Source organism: Equus quagga, chromosome 14 (genome assembly GCF_021613505.1).
Source record: "Equus quagga isolate Etosha38 chromosome 14, UCLA_HA_Equagga_1.0, whole genome shotgun sequence".
NCBI lineage: Eukaryota > Metazoa > Chordata > Mammalia > Perissodactyla > Equidae > Equus > Equus quagga.
The window spans coordinates 50,663,257-50,683,346 of NC_060280.1; the positions used below are offsets into that span (position 1 = coordinate 50,663,257).

Genomic DNA, 20,090 nt, shown 5'->3' on the forward strand with positions numbered 1-20,090 from the left:
TGGGTATGATCCCAACACGACTTTTCACACATACCTCCCATAGTGTCCACTTGGCCTACAGTAATCATTTCACAGTGTAGTCCTGTCAAACTCTAGAAATATAGAGTGTTCTCAAGAACTGTGCTTGTCGCTGCTCTGGTGGCATAGTGTGGGCTTGGGCCATTGTACAAAATTCTGAAGCTCAGCAGCTTGTGAGCTTCAAATGTGAGACATAAGCATCTGTACTTTCTGCAACAGTTGTTTTCTCCCCCTCTCACTCAGCTTGAGAGGAAAATGACACTCTCACTTCTCTTCTATTGACAGCTGGAGGTGGAGGGAGATGCCACACCACATCCATCTACTAAGCTGACAACCTTCCTCCAAACGTTCCTTGTGCTAAAATCCTATGTATATAGGATGAAGGGGATAATGGGAAAGAGTCATGAAGGGTCTATTTTTTAGCAATTCTGTGGTTTTGTTTAGCCAACCTCACTTTAGCATTTGAGTTACATGAGATCCATCTGAAGTCCAGGAAAGACTCATTAATTACAATTTCTTTAGTTGTACATCATCTTCCTACTTCTGAAAGGATCTAGTTTTGTTCATGCTTTTATCTTCACAGTTCTTGTCCATGATAATTACTTAAGAAATTTCGTTGAGTTTAAAAGTTATGGAAGGAACACAATCAAATACTATTGCAATATAAGATGAGGCTGAATTTGTTTTTTCTGTGTGTATGTGGATTGGCCTCGTATATGGCATTTAATGAGGCTTTGAAGGCCAGACCAAATAGGACTCAGCCAGAATTATTTATAGGAGGCAATTAGAAAACTACAGTTGTCAGGTACTGATGTGTGCAGAGAAAAAACAAAGGCTTTGGAGTTTTTATATGTCTCCTCCAGTCAATGTTTCTAAGAAAATATTATATAGAAAATATAAAGCATTCAGCTGAAATAATTGGGAAATTCTAAAAGAAAATACTATTAAATGAACATTATAGCTTTCTTCAACCCAGTGAGTAATTTAATTATATTAAATAAAAGAAATGGTTCTCAGTAACATTAAGAGAAGGCAAAAATTATGGCAAGCAACAGACCTCTAAGACCAAAGCTCGATAATTAAGAAAAAAGAAAATAACAGCATGGCTCATATAGCAGACAGTAGTTTTAAATCATGAAACCACTTTGGTCCAGGAAGTCTTTTCTACAAAATACATATAAGATATAGATCTTTAGTTTCCAAGGCACTTTGCATGCAAAGACGGTAATTTTAACAAATGTCTTTCTAAAAGAAACCTGGCTAATTGTCAGGCATGTCCTTTTCTGATAAATAGCAAAGTGATGGAAGAACAGAAGACTGAAGCGTGAAAGATAAATGGACAATGAGAGGTTATCAACTCAGGACTAAATGTGAGACGCTCAAGTTAAACTTTTCTTATCGTCCTAGTCCGCATAATACCCTGCACCAGTCATAAATCATGAACTACTTCCCAGGCCTTGTGCTAAGCACTTGTCATTCATTGCATCATTGAATTCTCATATCAACCCTCTAAAGCAAGGAGTGTTTACCTGCATTTTGCAGATGAGAAAATAAATTAGAGAGTTTTAAAAACTTGCACAAGGTCACCTCGTAAGTCAGTGACAGAGCTGGAATTCTAACCCGGCTCTCAGACCAAAGATGATGCTTCCCGAGTTATTATCTTCCTCCACTGCTCCCTTCTTTCTCTTGCCTTTTCCTTGTCCTCTTTTTACCACATGCATCAACAAATCTCATTCAAAGATTATTTTACCCATCTTCTGCTTCTGCTTCCTTGTGGACCTGTATAAATAAGTTAAGAGAATAGGAGTTGAGGTAAACACCATTTATTGCACATACTTGCCTTCTGAGTTCTTGACTGTTGCCATTCATTAGAAGGATCATAAATCAGAGAAATCTCATATTTCTTAAAATATCCTAGCAAGCTTTTTTGCAAATCAAAAATAGTGTATTGCCTAGATTTCTAAATTAAAACAAGCTGAGCTAAAACTGAAAGCATAATCCCCATGGTACAATCAAAATAATATTACCCAGATTTCCGAAAGGATAGTCTATTTCAAATCACATGTGTACAGATTTATGCGGAACTTTTAGTGTTCATCATAGAAGCCTTCATTGCTTTCTCTTTTTCAAATTTAAGTAGATAATAACATTGTTTTTAGTTCTGTTGAGTGGATTCTGACTCCTGGCGACCCTGTGGACAGCAGAGCAAAACCCTGCCGGGTCTTTTTGCGCCAACGTCGCCCCTTCAGACGCTTATATCAGACCATGCTCTGGTAGCCAGATCCTTCTCCCTAGTCTGTCTTAGTCTGGAAGCTCCACTGAAAGCTGTCCACCATGGGTGACCCTGCTAGTATTTGGAATACTGGATAGTATAACTTTCAGCATCACAGCAACATGCAGCCGCCACACCATGGCAAACAACAGACAGTGGTGTTGTTCCCTTACTGGGACACGAACCTAGGTTGCAGAGGTGAGGGTGCCGAATCTTAACCGCTAGATCACCAGGGCTGGCTAGATAATAACATGAGGAAATAATTATAAATGACAGTTTCAAGCATTGTAATAGAAAATTATGAAAATAGCTTAAAAGGTAGGTACTATTATCGTCTCCATGAGGCAACTGAAAGACAAAGATGTTAAGAAATATTTCAGCCAGCCAGCAGGAATAATAGAGCTGGGATTCGAGCCTAGGTGTTTTTCACTTCCACAAGAACATTTACACCATCTGTGCACACCACCTTATCTATCCTTTTGGAAGAAATAAAAGCAGTATTTGAACTCTTTAGGAAACACCACTGGTATTTTTTATTTTTGAAACTCTTTAAATTTAACTCTTTGTGTAAAGTGAGTTTAAATGATAATCAGTTAACTGATATTATTTGTGTGTTACATACTTCAATTCAGCTTGGAAAAAAATGTTTTTTAAATTTTCCTCTGACTCCCACTTTTATTGTATAAGCAACTTTCCTTCCTTCTTTCCATTCTTCCTCACCTTTCTTTCCAAATCCACTGCTGGATTACCATTAAGCTCCAAAATTACATGGCCTCTCCTATGTCTCTAATAAACTGTATTATTTAGTGAGCCATGTAAACATCTACTGTAATAGATATTGGAAATTTTGGGGGTAAAACAGACAGATTGGTAAATGATTTCATTCTGCCTTCTTTTGTTTAATTGAACACTAAGGAATGCTCTTAGTGTGACTGACTTTACTCAACCTACTACACGTAAAGTTCTTTGAAATTCATGCTTAAATTCATGCATGCGTAAACTAAGGTAGTACACTATATTTTGGTCACTCTGAATGTTTACAACATTTCCAATGTATAACGTGAAAAGACACAATAGTCTACATTTCAACAAGCCAGATAAGGCCTAAAACAGCTACGCATTTGCAGCTTATGGGAAAAGTATTAATTACATTATCTGTTCAGGAAAGAGCATTGCTTAGAAAGAAATTGAGAAGAATTAGAGTTTACCCCATTAACCATGCATGTAAACTTGATTCTCTAAGCTAATAAACTCATGACATTTATCAGTAGCCAATTGAGGGGAAAAAAGAGTCTGACTGCTTAATTCTAAATCAGGTTTTCATTAATTATACTGAAAATATATTTGGTTTTTAAGTAAATGTGTATTTCTCCGAACTCAGTGAAAGCATTTATTAGATGTTTGATTACACTAATTTTATGCTTCTAATGAGCATTATAGAACTTTTACACCGGAAAGGCTCTGAAAGATTAAGTCAAATCCCTACATATCATGAATATGTTTTTTAATATATAAAAAGATATAATTAAAATCAGTGGACTCCGAAGTGTTGACTGCAGAGATAACAATTGTGTGCCACCAACTCGAAAAGGAAATGAATAAGCATGGCTTCCACTAATCATCTTAGGAAATTTAAGCCAATTGAAATCAGAGTATCCAGTTCAAACACTGTGATCCTGACAACAAAACACAATGCCTGAGCTGTGGCTATTAAAGCCTGAAGTTTTCTTTTTTGTTTGTTTGTTTTTCCAGTTTTATTGAGATACGATTGACACATAACATTGTATTAGCTTAAGGTGTGCAACATAATGATTTGATATATGTATCTATTGCAAAATGATTGCCATTAAGTTCAGTTATCCATCATCTCACATAGTTATAATTATTTTCCCTAGTAATGAGGACTTTTAAATCTACTCTCTCAGTAACTTTCAAATATACAATACAGTATTGTTAACTACAGTCACCATGCTGTACATTAGATCCTCAGAAATAAGATATATTTACCTTTGTACCTTTTGACCATCTTTACTCATTTCCCCCAACCCCCATCCTCCAACTCTGGCAACCACCAATCTGTTATATGTTTCTATGAATTCCTTTTTTTAGATCCCACATATAAGTGAGATCATAGAGTATTTGTCCTTGTCTGGTGGGTATTTCACTTAACATAATGCCCTCAAGTTTCATCCATGTTGTCACAAATGGCAGAATTTTCCTCTTTTTTTTTGACTGAATAATATTCCATTGTACTTGTGTATCTATCTATTCTTCCATCAATGGATGAATTGTTTCCGTGTCTTTAAAGCCTTAAGTTTTCCATTGGTAGTTATTATTATATTTGTAAAACTTTGTTTATTTAAGAATGGTTGGTGCTTATACACATATACTATTAAAACACAATGAACTGTAATATCTCTTTGTGTGTTACTTATTATGCACTAAAATTGGAGGTAGAGTGAGAAAAGGAGGAACTTATTTCTTTATATTATGTTGAATATGAGCTGTCTTCTCTTGAAAAGAAAGTAGCAACAAAAGGAAAACTTAAACACTGATTTCAAATAATAAAAGAAATTTTACAGAATCTGGGTCATTTATGGATAATTCAACATGGAAATTATCCACATAGAAACAAATCAAATCATAGAAAGTCTGTTTTACTTTCTTGGTTCCTCAAAGTGGAAATTTTCACTCAATTTTTAACTCAAAAAGTCAAAACTTTTGAAAAATCTAAATATGTTTTCTGAAAAATAAGAGCATTAATGGACTATGGAACAATACTATCAAAGCTTCAGAAGGAAGATTTGACTTCAAATAGTCACTTGTACTTTATTCTACTCATCTTTTAAATGACCCTCAAGAGATGCTCACTAGAGAGCCTACAGCCTGCTCTCCAACTCTAAGCTAGAGGTTCCAAGCATTCTCTTTCTAGATGATGTTGAAGGCTGCATAAAATAGAAAGGGATCTTCAATACATATTGTTTCTGCAAAATCTATGATCATAGAGTATCCTCAAAGAAAAGGATTCAAAATCCTAAATTTAGGGTATGAACTTAGTAATTCCAATGTAATAGAAGAAGTAGGTGGCTCTGGTAGATACTACTCATAATGTTATTTAACTGTTAGTTGTCAGAGATGAATGTGAAGCATGTGTGTGTGTGTTTGTGTGTGTGTGTGTACACTTTTTTTTTTTTACAAACAAATGGTACTAAGAGAAGTCATTGTGGCATAATATCAATAAATTAACTTGCTTCCACTATTTATTTGGTCATGCATTGGTGATCATAATATTTAGAACTCTGCCTTTAGCCACTGGGGGAATATCTGGAACCTTATATCCCTACCCTTTTACACACTCAGTTAAATCAGCTCCCCTCCTATGTATCTTACTCACACCATAGACCACAAAGTTAATTTAGAACTGATACCATATAACAGTGGTTTTGAGACATGATGTTAAGACATACTGGTACGTTGCAGCTCATTATATGTAGAATAACTGTGACTATTAATAAAAAACTCAAGCTAATAAATAATTTTCTTCCTATTCTTATAAATGAGGATATATTCAGAGTTATTGCTCCAATCCCCTCATTTTTTCTCAGTTGACTTCCTTGTAATTTCTTGAAGGAGAGACAAATGGGTATCCAATTCCATGTATTTCTAGGAAGTGCATGAGAGTGAACTCTACATATGAATAATCTTTAGTATGCATGTAGCTGTAAAAGAAGAAAGATTGGTAGCTAGTGCTGTATATATCCTTCTGCATGTTCACGAGCAAGACAAGAACTCATGTTCATGGAGAAAAGTGTGCAAGGACGCTGAAATTTGGGCCCAGGCAAATAAAGGTGACTTATTTCAATGGAGCCAATTATATATTCACAGACTTTTCTCTCCCACCTCCCTGGTCCAAGGAGAATTTTTTTTTTTCCTTTCTAGTGGAATATAAATTCTGCATCAGTTTTCCTGGTATATAAAATATCGTGTGAATATCTACCAGTAATTAATAGTCTTTCATCTAAGTAGGTAATATATGAGAGTGAATTTATTGTTTATGAGTATATCAATATCGTTTAAAAACTGTATGCTGGGATATAAAGGCATGCTGAAGTGTAAAATTGCTAATACAAGCTCATAGACTGGAAAATGATTTCTTTTAATAGTTTTCTTCATTTAACAGTTATTCATTTGAAAATGTTCCCTTTCAGCTACAGATTTTGTGGTTTAGTGCAGTGAAGGGGAAATTTATTCCTTTGACACATTTATTCTTTTGATAGTTATTCATTTGAAAAATTTCACTGGGTGCCTATATATTTTGCAGTTTGAAGAGAGATTCATTCTTGATAGTTTCCTTGAGGTTTATTTATTCATTTAGGTTCTCATTCCATGGAACTGTTGCTAAGATTTCTCTAAACTGGAACTTCCTGGGGGTTCTGGTAAAGCAGGAATGCCAGTGTCAACCTGGAGATTTCCCAGGGGCTTTGCAAGCCCTGAGAACATGGAAAAGAGTCACATCATTAAAAAGATGGAGACAATTTGCAGGACAAAATTTAACTGACCAATAGTAGATATCCTTAGCTATAGTGTTAATTATGATTTAGACGTTACTATCCCAGCGCACTTACAGGAAGACTAGTTTGGTCATGCAGTATGTGACCATGAAAAATATATATCAAATTCTCCCACACAGATTTAAAAGTAGAATATCTGTCACAAACATTTTGTCTTAATATTGAATATGACCGCTCTAACTTCAAACAAACTTTGATTTGTTTATTGCAGGATTTTACCCAACCTGAGTAGGGTTATGATGTGAGGACACTTCAATTACACATCTGCTTATTGTCCTCACTCTTGGCCCATTTTTATCCACAGTTCCAAAGACAGCACCCACCAATGTAAGTGGAAGAAGTGGAAGAAGGCATGAGTTAGTCATCGCCTGGGAGGTAAGAAAACCTTTAATCAGATGGCAGAACTTGTTGTTTCCATAGAAAATAAGATACACATTTAGTATCTGTACTTGGAACAGAGAGATTGAGTAATTTCTGTTTAAAGGAGATTAAGAAACACTTTGAGATGCATTACTCAGATAAATACTGCAAACAGGAACCTTTCTCATCTTCATACCAGGCCCCAGTTGACTTTTCTCCAAGTCGAAGATATTTCTTCCTGTCATATAGGCTGTCTCAGAATAAAATTTGAATAATTAAAACCCATCCTCTCACAAATTATTTCAGATTCTTTTTGGCTTAGTTTGATATTTTATTATTTCACAATTAAGTAGCACCTTTGACTTATCTGGAGGCTAAAGCCACTGGGGAGGAAGGAATTGACCAACTGACCACCACTGAATCTGTGACATACTGCCTGGGTTATCTAACCTAGCTCAGACAACAGTCATATTAGTGGGGTTAATTTTCCCTGTTTTACAAATAGTGACATTGAGGCACAGTTTAAGCACTTTTCCTGATAAGCAGGAGAATTGGAACTTTGACTGCAAAACTTGTGTTCTTTTGTCTCCCTAACCATATGATCTCCAAAGTTTCTTCTGTCAAAGGAAACGGGTGGAGGGAGAGGGTGTGTGATGGGTATATTTAATTTCTATGAAGCCACTTTCTTTTTTTGATGTTAAATTACCTTAATATCAAATATAGCTATGTAGCCCACAGAATTATATCATAGAATAAGGAAATGAAAATCTCTATGGGAGAAAACTGAACAAATCCCTAACAGTCTCTAAGAGCAAAGATAAAGTGTACAGAAAAACTTCTTTTCCCAGTAAGGAATTTTCCATGAACACATCCTCTGTCTTGTTCTTCTGTCCATTCCTGTCTTCTTCAATAAAACATTACATCTTGTTTTTGATTTTTGCCGAGGTATTAACTTCCCAATACCTGACCTTCACTGAGATCAGATCTCTTTAAATGGAGTTGCCTTTCTTATCAGCTGTGTGTCTTAGTCACCTCAGGCCACTATAACAAAAATACCATAAACTGGGTGGCTTATAAATGACAGAAATTTATTTCTCACAGTTCTAGAGGCTGGAAGGCTAAGATCAAGGTCCTGGCGATTCAGGTCTGGTGAGGGCCTGCTTCCTGCTTCACAGATGGCCATCTTCGCCCGTAGCAGAGGGGCGGGAGAGCTCTCTGGAGTCTCTTTTATAAGGACATTAATCTCATTCATGAAGGCTCTGCCCTCATAACCAAATTGCCTACCAAAGGCCCATCTCCTAATACCATCACATTGGGGTTAGGATTTCACCACATGAACTTGGGTGGGATACAAACGTTCAGTCTACAGGACTTCGATATAATAGGTTTTGTCTCTTTTCCTCCACTCAATATACAGTTTTTCCTCAAATCAAAACTCAAAAGAAAGAAAATTAACAAATATTTATTGGGTATCTACTATGCATCGAGCACTGTGCTAGTCAGTAACTGGTCAATCACAATCACTTGCTCTGTGTGCAATTGATGCCCATTTAACAGATTTAAAAGTAAGCCATATAATACAAGAAATTTCTTGAATAAATACTATATTACCATATTTTCATGTTGGTAAAGCACAAAAGCAACTGAAAAAAATCATGGAGGAGTGGTCTTACATTACCATTTCGTAGATTTTCTTTGCAAAGTGTTCTGCAGAGCATTATCAGTGACAAGATTTTCCTGACCACCAGACCATATGACAGTTTTCCCCAAGATGTTCAATTCTGGTGTGGAATCCAAGGACCTTTGTTTCATATGCATGGCTAATTGGAGCAAATTCGTTTCACTTCAAGGAGTTTTCTAATACTCTTGATACTTTTCTTAAATACAAACTGATATCATTTTACTTTTAATCTTTGACCTTTTAAATCTTTTTAAGTTTCCAAAGACTGCCAAGTTGATTGTGCTATGTTGGCTTTTAATGTGTTGGAAATTCTAAGATTTGAGAGTCTCCTTTTCTCTAGTTATCCATAATTTTCAAAAATTTAAAGATTTGGAAGAAGTGCTTTTTTTAATCCGTTATTTTTCTGATAATTAATTGCATTTTTCTTCTTTAGCCAGTATCTGAAGAGTTTCAGAATGGAGAAGGCTTTGGCTATATTGTGGCTTTCAGGCCCAATGGAACACGTGGCTGGAAGGAAAAAATGGTGACATCCTCTGAGGCTTCAAAATTCATTTATCGAGATGAAAGCGTCCCTCCTCTTACTCCCTTTGAAGTGAAGGTCGGCGTTTACAACAATAAAGGGGATGGACCTTTTAGTCAGATCGTGGTCATCTGTTCAGCTGAAGGAGGTCAGTTTCTTTATCCCTATTATTTTTATTCAATATTTTAACATTTTACTTAATTGTTATATGAATGACATATTATTGAATAATGAGACATTATTGTCTTTGTTATATGAATGAGACATATATTAGAAAATACAGGTAGCCAAAAGAGAAAATAGAACTCACCCACAGTCCCACTATGTCTTTTAGATGCATTTTTCCAAATAAATTTTTTATTTAAAAAATTGACCCTTCCATATATGTTGCTTTATGTTCTTGACTCCCTAACAATATATGCAAGTATTTTTTCAGTGATAATAATACTAGTAATGCCTATAGTGTATTCTATTCTCTAGATAGACAGTTAACCAACCCTTTTTGGTTTGACATCCAGATAATTTTATATTTTAACCCAGTAAATTTAAATTTATGTGAAATAAATTTAAGTAAAAACTCCATTTACATGACCAATAAATATTTATTTTTAACTTCATGCACTAAACATCGTACTGAAAAATAAGTATTTGACAGGGCTTTCTTTTGGAAGCTTTTCACACATAACATCATGAAATCCTTAAGACAATTTTGTCTAATAGGCATTATTAGCCTCATTGTAGAGAAAGAGAAATAAAAGTTCAGAAAAGTTAAGGAACTTGCTAAAGGTTACACAACTTATAATTGAGAGTTAAATCCAGGTTCTAATTATTAAATCCTTGATTTTTTTTAATAGCATGCTGTCTTCATACCCATAACCTTATTTAAGTCTCAATATAAAACAACTAGGGAGCCAGCATTGATTGCTTAGTGGTTAAAGTTTGGCACATTCCACTGAGGTGGACTGGGCGTGGAACCGCGCTGCTCGTCTGCCAGTAACCATGCTGTGGCAGTGGCTCATATAGAAGAACTAGAAGGATTTACAACTAGAATATACAACTAAGTACTGAGGCTTTGGGGAAGAAAAAAAAAACTACCAAGTAGGCAGAACCTAGTAAGCAGTATACCATTTTACAGATGAGTAAACTGTAAAGCTGTGACTTATTCATGCTTACAGTAAATCAGTGGTAGTGTTGAAGTGCAAACTCAGCTTCCTACATCAAAATCCCTGGTTCTTTCAAATTTTAATATAAAAATGCAATTTCCTGAGTGAGAGAAAGCATGATAGATCTAACTCTGAAAGTTAGCTTTTCCTCTTAGTCCTGCTTCTACTCAAGCGCAGACTTTTGATTGGCCCTGCTAACAAAACCATGCCTTGCAGTCCCTAAATCTGACAGATGACTGAGAAAATGTTCCACCAAAGACAGGACTCATTTGACTTCCCAAATAAGCATTGTCAATATAAACTGACCCTTTTACTTCCTTTGTGCCCACGTGTGTGATTTGAATAACTGGAGAGAATCATTCATCTTTTGGGTACTGTGAGTCTCATGGGGGGGAGATAAATAATGTCATTTGCATATTGAAGCACAAAGGTAGTATTTGATTTATGTAAGATGCAGTTTTTCAACACGTTGCCTTGTATTTTTATAATATAGAGCCAAATTTTGAAGCAGAAGCAGAAAGTTTATCCTAGTATAAGAATGAGCAGGAAGGAGTCCCCCCCCAGTGGCATGGAGTTTAAGTTTGTGCATTCCACTTCAGCTGCCAGGGGTTCATGGGTTTGGACCCTGGGCGTGGACCTACACACCCATTCATCAAGCCATGCTGTAGTGGCATCCTACATACAAAATAGAGGAAGATTGGCATAGATGTTAGCTCAGTGACAATCTTCCTGATGCAAAAAGAGGAAGATTGGCAACAGTTTGCTCAGGACCAATCTTCCTCACCAAAAAAAAAAAAAAAAAAAGGAAGAAAGAAAGAAAAGATAAAGAATGACCAGGAAAGTGAAGAATCAACTAATAAAAAGGAGTCATAGTTGTTCTGATAAGGTATTCATGAACTTAGCATCTCAAGTTTCTGATGTGTTTTCAGATATAACCAGAGTACCGTATTACTTATGTTAATCCTTCAACCAAATATGAGGGTAGAATCTCAAGCCCCAATCTACTGTTCAGGAAACTAAGGCTCAGAGAGGTTAAGTAACATGCTTAAATTCATTCCAGTATAGGCCAGAGTTGTAAGTAACTATAGTGGGTGACAGAGCTGGGATTTGAATCCAGGTCTATAGGACTACAAAGTTCATGCTTCTAACCCCTATCTTATACTGTCTCATCAGGAATGTATATAATAATAATATTTTGTTATTGTATTATATTATTGTATATAATAACAATACTTTTTATTATTTGTTTCTCCAAAAACCTATTTTGAAGTATATGTTTTATTCAAGATGTGCATATTCTTGTTGCTTTAAAATTTCTTCAACCTAATTCTCAAGCACAGAGCCCCAAAGGTCACATGAGATGAACTGGAGAGGTTTGTGAACATGCTTTGTGTGGAAATACCAGGACTGCCTTTAAGAAATCCAGATTTGCATGTTCTTTGTCAACCTTTGCTTTGAAATTAAATTACAGCAACCACCATGGGTTGTTTATACTGTTTCCTTAGACTTGAAATGGCTTGCCTTTGGAGATTTCTCTTTCAAGCTAGATAGGAAATATGCATATTTTCTTTCAAAGACACAGAGCTTGTTGCTGTAACATGTTTCATAGTAACACTTCATTTATTTTAGTAGGCTGAAATATGAGAGATAACAAGCAAATTAAAACTGGACAGAGTCTGCCTTTGTTCTGACAGCAAAACTCAAATGCATATTTGTCATTGGCTCACTAATTAAATTTACTAATTTGGAGCTTTATGTGTAAATATGAGTAAAGTTTAGCATATTAAATTGTGTCAACTAGGAAAAGCTGGACAATGGAAAGGAAGAGCATTTGCTGGAGTGAGCAGAGCGTGAGTTCCAACCTGCTCACATGAACTGTAAGATCTTGGGCAGTTTATTTACTTCTCTGACCCTTACCTTCCTCCACTTTAAAAATAAAAGTTTAGATACATAGACTAAATAAACAGTCTAAATAAAAAACTAGAACGTCTCCGGAAGCCATTAAAAATCTAAAACTGAAATTTTGTCAATTTATTCTATATTCTGAAACAGTCTTTTAAAGTTTAATTGTTCCAGAATAGGCAGGAATAATAGATCAACTTTTGCTATATAATCAAAAGAGGGAAATCAACATCCCTTTTTAGTCACTTGGCAAATTGCTTTACTTGAAAAGGAGTGAACATTTTCAAGATTGAATCATTTTTAAAAAGAGTCAAGGCCGGGGCCAGCCCGGTGGCATAGCGGTTAAGTATGCACGTTCCACTTTGGTGGCCCGGGGTTCACCGGTTCAGATCCCTGGTGCAGACATGAAACCACTAGGCAAACCATGCTCCTAGCAGGCATCCAACATATAAAGTAGAGGAAGATGGGCATGGATGTTAGCTCAAGGCCAGTCTTTCTCAGCAAAAAGAGGAGGATTGGCAGCAGATGTTAGTTCAGGGCTAATCTTCCTCAAAAAAAAAAAGAGTCAAGGCCTGTAATAAGCTGATAAAATATTATATTGTACTCACATCAGTTCAGGTTCCTCTCCTCTATGCCCGTGGACATTCCTACAGATTCACATTGTGTGTTTATCATCAGACCCTTGTCCAAAGCCCAACTGATCCGACTGAGACTGTCTTTCTCCATAAGATAAATTCCATTTCTTTGTTCTTCCATTAACCTAGTCCACCTGTTTACTGTCTCAAAAATCCCTCTGTATTCTTAGATAAAATAATGAACCAGAGGAGTGGGGCTGGCTTTCTATCTTTATTTGCGGGCCCAGTTCTTCCTCTTCATATCAAAAATACTAGCTATATACCTAGAGTACCATGGAGAAGCCATCTTTTCACAGCTGACACGAAGCCATGAAGGAAAACATGCCAGATGCTGTATCAAATGCAGGCACCAGAATCCATGTTGTTTGGAGGGCAGCACACACAAAGACTCTAACGCCCCCCTTCCAGTACTACTTCTCATTTCCCACTGGCACATGCATGGTGCTGACATTCACATCCACAACACACTTCCATGAGTGCTTATGTACATTCCCCACATCCTCTTTTTCATTTCCTCTCAAGCAAGTCTAGTGGAATGCAAGTGAGAATTAAACCGTTGTAGGGAAAACCTTGAATGTGATCTGTTATTAAAAGAATTCATCCTTTACAAATATTGATACATAGCAAATCACTGGGGAAATGACCTTGACTTTTGCGACTCTGAGGTTGACTGTTGCTCTAGAAAAGCAGGGCAGAAAAGCTCCAAGCAGTTTTTCTGCCAACACCTTTGAGCCTTTGAAAACTTTCAGTTTCCACAACAGAAGTGACCCTGAAATGACTCTGTCAGTGCCAAGCAGCGTCTGACATAAGCCTGGAAGAAGATATTTGCCTGCTGGGACTTCCATGCACCCTGCACATATATCAATTATCTATACCCTTTGAACCAAATAAGCATTATGTGCATGCTAACCCTGATTGGCTTCAGATCTCTAGAGTATGGTCTGATCCTATACAATACCCTCATTTTGGAAACAATTCTAATTTTTTTAAAGAATAGCAAACTTCCAACATAAGTGATTTTAAAGTCCATGGTAGAAATGATAAAAGGTGATTCTTTTCAAGATGAAAAATCAAATCAGCTTTCGCTTCCATATTTCTAGAATTACTTATTAGTCAAACTTATATCCATTTTCCACTTAATTCTTGTTACTATAGCTTTGGAAGGGGAAAGAACCTGAGCATTCAATTACATCCCATAGAAAAATAGAGGGAAATTCAATATAGATCAATTATAGCTTGAAAGATTTGTTTACTTGCAATGTGTTTTAGCCGTTTCCAGCGTTTTTTTGGCTTTTGCTGCTTTTATTTTTATTAAAACCAAAAAGCCTCTCCTCGTTTGCAGAAAATGATAAGCAATTATCCCCTTGCAAATGGAGCTACCACAGCTCAAATTAAAAGCTGACATTCATGAGGTGTTACTCTCCAGATCAGTCCTTAGCTGAAATGGAACTCACTAGGATTTATGTGAACTCGAAAATTAATAAATTGGCATATTAGTTGTAAAATACAAGGAATAATTTCCTGTCTTTGCCAGATGATCCATTTGGATTAGTGCCTGTAAAAGTTCAACTACAGCTGTCTTCACTGAATTTTTAAATAATGAAACCATAACCCTTCTCCCAAGGAGTTTATTAAACTCTCCCTTGATTAATGCTATTGCTCACCCTCCTGGGAAGTCAGATGTATAATCAATATTACAAGCACATCCCCCCATATTACTTGGAGAACTCCAGCTGCTAGGTCACTTCATACAAATGTATCATCTAAATTCATGAACATGGTAATGCTGTTCAAAATTTTTAATCTAACAGAAACTGAAATCTATCAGTCTGTCCACTTCATATTCTACGATTGGAGTAAAGGAGTTAGCCATGGTCTAATTAATATCATCATAAGTAAAAGAAAAAAGAGATCTTTTTAAGTCTTTGAGTCTATTAAACATAACACTTATCCAGTCTCGGAAATAAGTCCCTGAATTTTCATCAAATTACCTGAGTGTAATAGAAGTGAGAGTGACAGGAAACATGCTGTGTTTTACAGATCAGGAGAGTTTTAGAGAAGCCTGAATATGACAGGATCTATGAGGAGCAGTGCAGCTGCAGTACAAAAGTCTCAAAAATTCCATGAAATAGGAATAAAAGGAGTTGATAGTAAGCCTTTAGTGGAGTTAAATAGGAGATGAGGAGGATCTAGGTGGTTTCTGGTAAACTTTAGAGTAGAGAGCCCAAGTGAGAATCCCAACATCAATATTCTTGAAAAAAGTTAGGTATGGTGGGGCAAGGAGAAGAGAGGGTGAGAGCAAGGAGAAAGCACCAGACGTCTAAACACAGATATGTGCTAAGAAGCAGAATAGCATGGTAATTAGGGCCTGACTGCCTTCTCGCCATTCCCTAGCTGCTGTGTGACGTTGGATAAGTTGCTTAACCTTGATTTTCTCATCTGAAAAATGATGATAGTGATAGTAGGGTTGATAGGAGGATTAATTAATACGTATAAAGAATTTTGATTAGGGCTTGGCACATAGCAAACTCTCAATAAATGGTGATTATTACCTTTGGTTACTCCTTCCATCTATTTTGGGTTTTTTTATTTGTTTGTTTCTTTGTTTTTAAGCTTATTCCATCTGTTCCTCTGTCAGTTATTTGGAGGTAATTGAGCAGCAAGAGAGTGAATTATATATATCCCCTGTAAAATCTCTTGTATACCCCAAAACTGGCTCTAAGAGATGAAGAATGAGACAGCACTTTCTTGGTGCCAATTTAAAAACAACACAGGAAAGAGCCCTTGAGACCTGAGTTCTAGGTTGGGCTCTTCAGAGCCAGAAGCAGTCTTGATAAATCCACTTTTATATATGTCACTTTTTTCATCTGCAAAATGAGGTCATGGATTTAAAAAATAGGTCTATAAGTCAACAGCCTGTAGATATCAGGTAAGACATATAAATATGTGAAGCAGTTCCAGTGTGAGACCATAGAAAGTGGTAGGGACTCCGGCAAACTGAAATGCCTACGCTCTGACTAATGGGGCCAACTGCTAATTCTCATCTACCAACACTCAAGACTTCAGAGTTGGTATCACTCTTTTTTTCCCAAGAAAAGTCAGAAATTCTTATTTTTATATGAAATATTGGAACAAACTAATTTAATACATTATGTGGGCAAACAAAACATGACTGAAGACACACTGGTCATCCATTTGGGAGCTTGATCCAAATGACTTTCTAAAATTCTTTCTAGTTGTGGGGCTGGCCCCGTGGCCGAGTGGTTAAGTTCGCGCACTCCGCTGCAGGCGGCCCAGTGTTTCGTCGGTTCGAATCCTGGGCGCGGACATGGCACTGCTTGTCAGACCACGCTGAGGCAGCGTCCCACATGCCACAACTAGAGGAACCCACAACGAAGAATACACAACTATGTACCGGGGGGCTACACAACTATGTACCGGGGGGCTTTGGGGAGAAAAAGGAAAAAATAAAATCTTTAAAAAAAAAAAAAAATTCTTTCTAGTTGTGACCTTCCACCACTGAGTTGGGATGTCAAAAGAGAACAGCTAGTTCCAATCCAAACGAGATATTCTGTGATCCAGTCAGTTACTCTTGCCTGCAGACCAACTTTTTGATCTACATGAAAATGTTCACTCATCTATAAACAGTACCTACTGAAACTTCTGGAAATAAACCAACTAAGGTCGCTTTTCTTACATGCTGGAATTTTCAATTCAGGTCAGCATGGGTCTATTTCTGATACTATTTACATCCAGAAGCTGAAACCAATAAAAAATGGCACTTCAGTTCTTGCTTGATTCATTTACCCTCTTTCAATTAGATGCCACTATAATGTGCAGCCTCCAAGAATGCAACTGTGAAATGTTACCTTGGGTCGACCTTGATTTAAAATCCTCAGAGCTTTTAAACAGAAGTTAAGATGTTTGTCTATGAAGTAGATTTCTGAACATTTTTGGCTTTTTTTTTTTTTTAAGATTGGCCCTGAGCTAACATCTGTTGCCAATCTTCCTTTTTTTTTTTTTTTTCTCTCCGAAGCCCCAGTACGTAGTTGTGTATACTAGTTTCACATCCTTCTAGTTCTCTGTGGGACACCACCTTAGCATGCCTTGAAGAACTGTGTTAGGTCTGTGCCCAGGATCCGAACCAGCGAACCCTGGGCTGTTGAAGCCGAGCACATGAACTTAACTGCTACACCACCGGGCCACCACTCTCTTTTTTTAACTTATTTCTACTTGAGATGTATTTAGACTTGTGTAGACCTACAAAAAGCTGATAGAGAAATAATTTCTTTCTCTAGGGAGAAAAAGAGAGAGAAAGTCTGGCATCCAACCACATATTTTGTGTTGCTGAAATCATTTATCCCCTTGCAATCTTCTTTGACAAAGATATAATTGCTTCAATAATATCAAAACTGAAAGGAGGCATTTGGCACACAATTTGGCACACACAAATCTCTGGAATGCATTCATTTTTTAAAAAAAGCAAAAGTGCTCCCAGATAGCAAATGATATTCAAAGTGTGGCTCCTGCTGAAATAAATCATATTGTAAATCCTGGAGATAGGTTGCACACACCTGAAGAACATCAGTAGTTACTTTCATTTACTTGCAAACTCAAGAATTTTACCTCCTATTAAATAGCAATGAAAAAAATTTTGTTGTTGCAGGTCTGCTGATCATATTTCTAAAATGAAACAGAAGTAGAAGCTTTTCCCAGAATTTTTTTTTAAATTGGGTAGATGCGCAAATAATAACGAGTTGGAAAGTGAGGTGAGGGAAACCACTGAGCAAAAGAAAATACTAAAAGATATTCAAAGGGTGGCAGAAGGAGAAATTACAATTTATACTATGGATGGAATTAATATCAGCTTCTGTGTAAAGATTAATGTGAATTTGCCAAAGCACTTTGAGTTAACACAATGATAGCGTGTGATTTTAATGAAAGCTTTATCAAAGGAAAATCATTGCTCAGTCCAAACATGTACCTTTGAAAAAGTCTTATGTGGGCATTTTTACAGTAACAAGGGTAGATGTTTTTGACTGATATTTTTCAATTAATAATAGACCAAGGCTTTTGGGATAGATGTGTGACCACCCTTCATAAGAAATGGAAAGATCTCAGAAAATGGTTATAATTCCTTTAATATCTCTAAAAATAAGTTTTAAAAATCTTGTTTAGAACTCCGTCTTTGCCATATGGTTCCCTGAATCGAAAAAAACATTTTCAACAGATTACTCTGAACTCTTACCAGTGATTTGGGCTTAGTATCAAAGTTTCTACAATTTTTATGGGGAGGGGTTTTATAAATCGACTTTGTACAGAACTGTTTGAACTAAGATATGGCCTTTATTCTGCCATTTCATTGAACGTGTGTTTGTGACACAGTATTTATGATTCAGCAATGTCAAAGCTGAAAATATTTTGTTCCTCACATAGAGCGCGACCTCAAATAAAGTGTACCTCTTGATGGATGCCAGGCAGACATGGTGTATTTGAAAAAACTAGTGAGAAAGGTCACTGAGCATGGGAACAAATGAAAAGGTGGTTTTGAGCAATAGCACCAAGACCTTCGGGGACTTGCTTTTTCAGTCCATACCTGTCTTAAAAGTCAACACATGCCTTTTAAATATCATGATTCATAACATATTCCTTATACAGTCATGGAAATGTAACTTTGTGATTGGAACAAAAAAAGTCTAATGAAATTTAGATTATTTGTGCCTGCATAGGATAACAAGTAAAGTAAAATAATAATGATAAGTGATATTTGGTGAATGAATGCCAAGTGCCAGCACTGTGCTAAATATTTTATATGTGTTTTTCCAATTAAAACTAACCTTAAAAATCTATAAGATAAGTATTCTTATTATGCCCATATTATCCATGAGGGGACTGGGGCTTAGAAAGGGGTGAAGCAACTTTCCTAAAAGTAAATAAATAAATAAATTTTTCAAGGCAAAAAACAACAGCGGAAACAAAAAGAGCCGAGGCTCACTCCCCAGTCCATTCTTTTGATCATTGTGGTAGACTGGCAGACAATTGAAGTCAGACAACTTAACTTCTCCAGAAACGTCCTAGTTCATCCAAGGATAAATATCTTCTTTCTTTGTCTTGCTGGATTTGTCATTTGTCGTTGGTAAGGTATTCATGAGACTTGACTCAAATATAGAAATCCAAAAGATCATCTTTTTTATCTTGTTGTGTTTTTCATAGCTACCACAGTGCTTCATTTCAGAAGTAAGGTAGAAGGAAGTAACACCTGACATATTCAGGTGCAATGCTTTGACAGACATAACTCGTTACCATCGCGGCTTATTATTTCCATTTTCCTTCATACAGAACCCAGTGCTGCTCCGACAGATGTCAAGGCTACGAGTGTGTCTGTGTCAGAGATTCTTGTTGCATGGAAACATATTAAAGAGAGTCTAGGAAGACCACAGGGATTTGAGGTATGAACAGAATTATTGAAAATAAGCCTTGTTATTTCTGCTGGCATTGCATTCTTCTAAAGAGATGGTTTGGTGACACATCAACAGAATTATATTCCTTTGAAATTTTGCTCTGGTAAAGACAGTAAGAAATATACTATTTTACTGACATGTATTATGTTGCTCATTAGCTGGCTTATTTTTCAGCGTAGTAGTTTCCATAGCTCCGTGCAAAGATTTTTTAAAAAGAGATGAAGATAGACCTTTGGACAAAAATCAGGAGCTATAGGTAGATATTTACTGGTATCCAGTTTATTGGTGATTAAAATGTTTTTGTGTATTTCCCTCTAATAATTTAATGTATAAAGTAAGTATTCATTCTAGACTCTCTTGACAGATCTTACCTCCTATACTAACTTCTCAAATTTGATTGGAACTTAGTCATTGTATCTATTTACTCAAATGAATTTTTTGACCGTAAATTTGGCTATTTTTAAACACAGTTATGCCAGCCTTATAATACTGAACATTTCGCAACAA

At 36.3% G+C, this 20,090-nt stretch overlaps 1 protein-coding gene across 1 annotated transcript in view; it reads left to right on the forward strand.

Annotated features, from left to right (window-relative positions):
- The window catches only part of CNTN5 (contactin 5), a 488,151-nt gene that overhangs the window by 433,698 nt on the left and 34,363 nt on the right, over window positions 1-20,090 (forward strand). Inside the window, exons 17-19 of the mRNA XM_046638244.1 lie at window positions 7,166-7,236; window positions 9,336-9,570; window positions 19,462-19,571. Of these exons, the coding sequence (XP_046494200.1) occupies window positions 7,166-7,236; window positions 9,336-9,570; window positions 19,462-19,571 (416 nt within the window). The remainder of the gene's footprint in view (window positions 1-7,165; window positions 7,237-9,335; window positions 9,571-19,461; window positions 19,572-20,090) is intronic.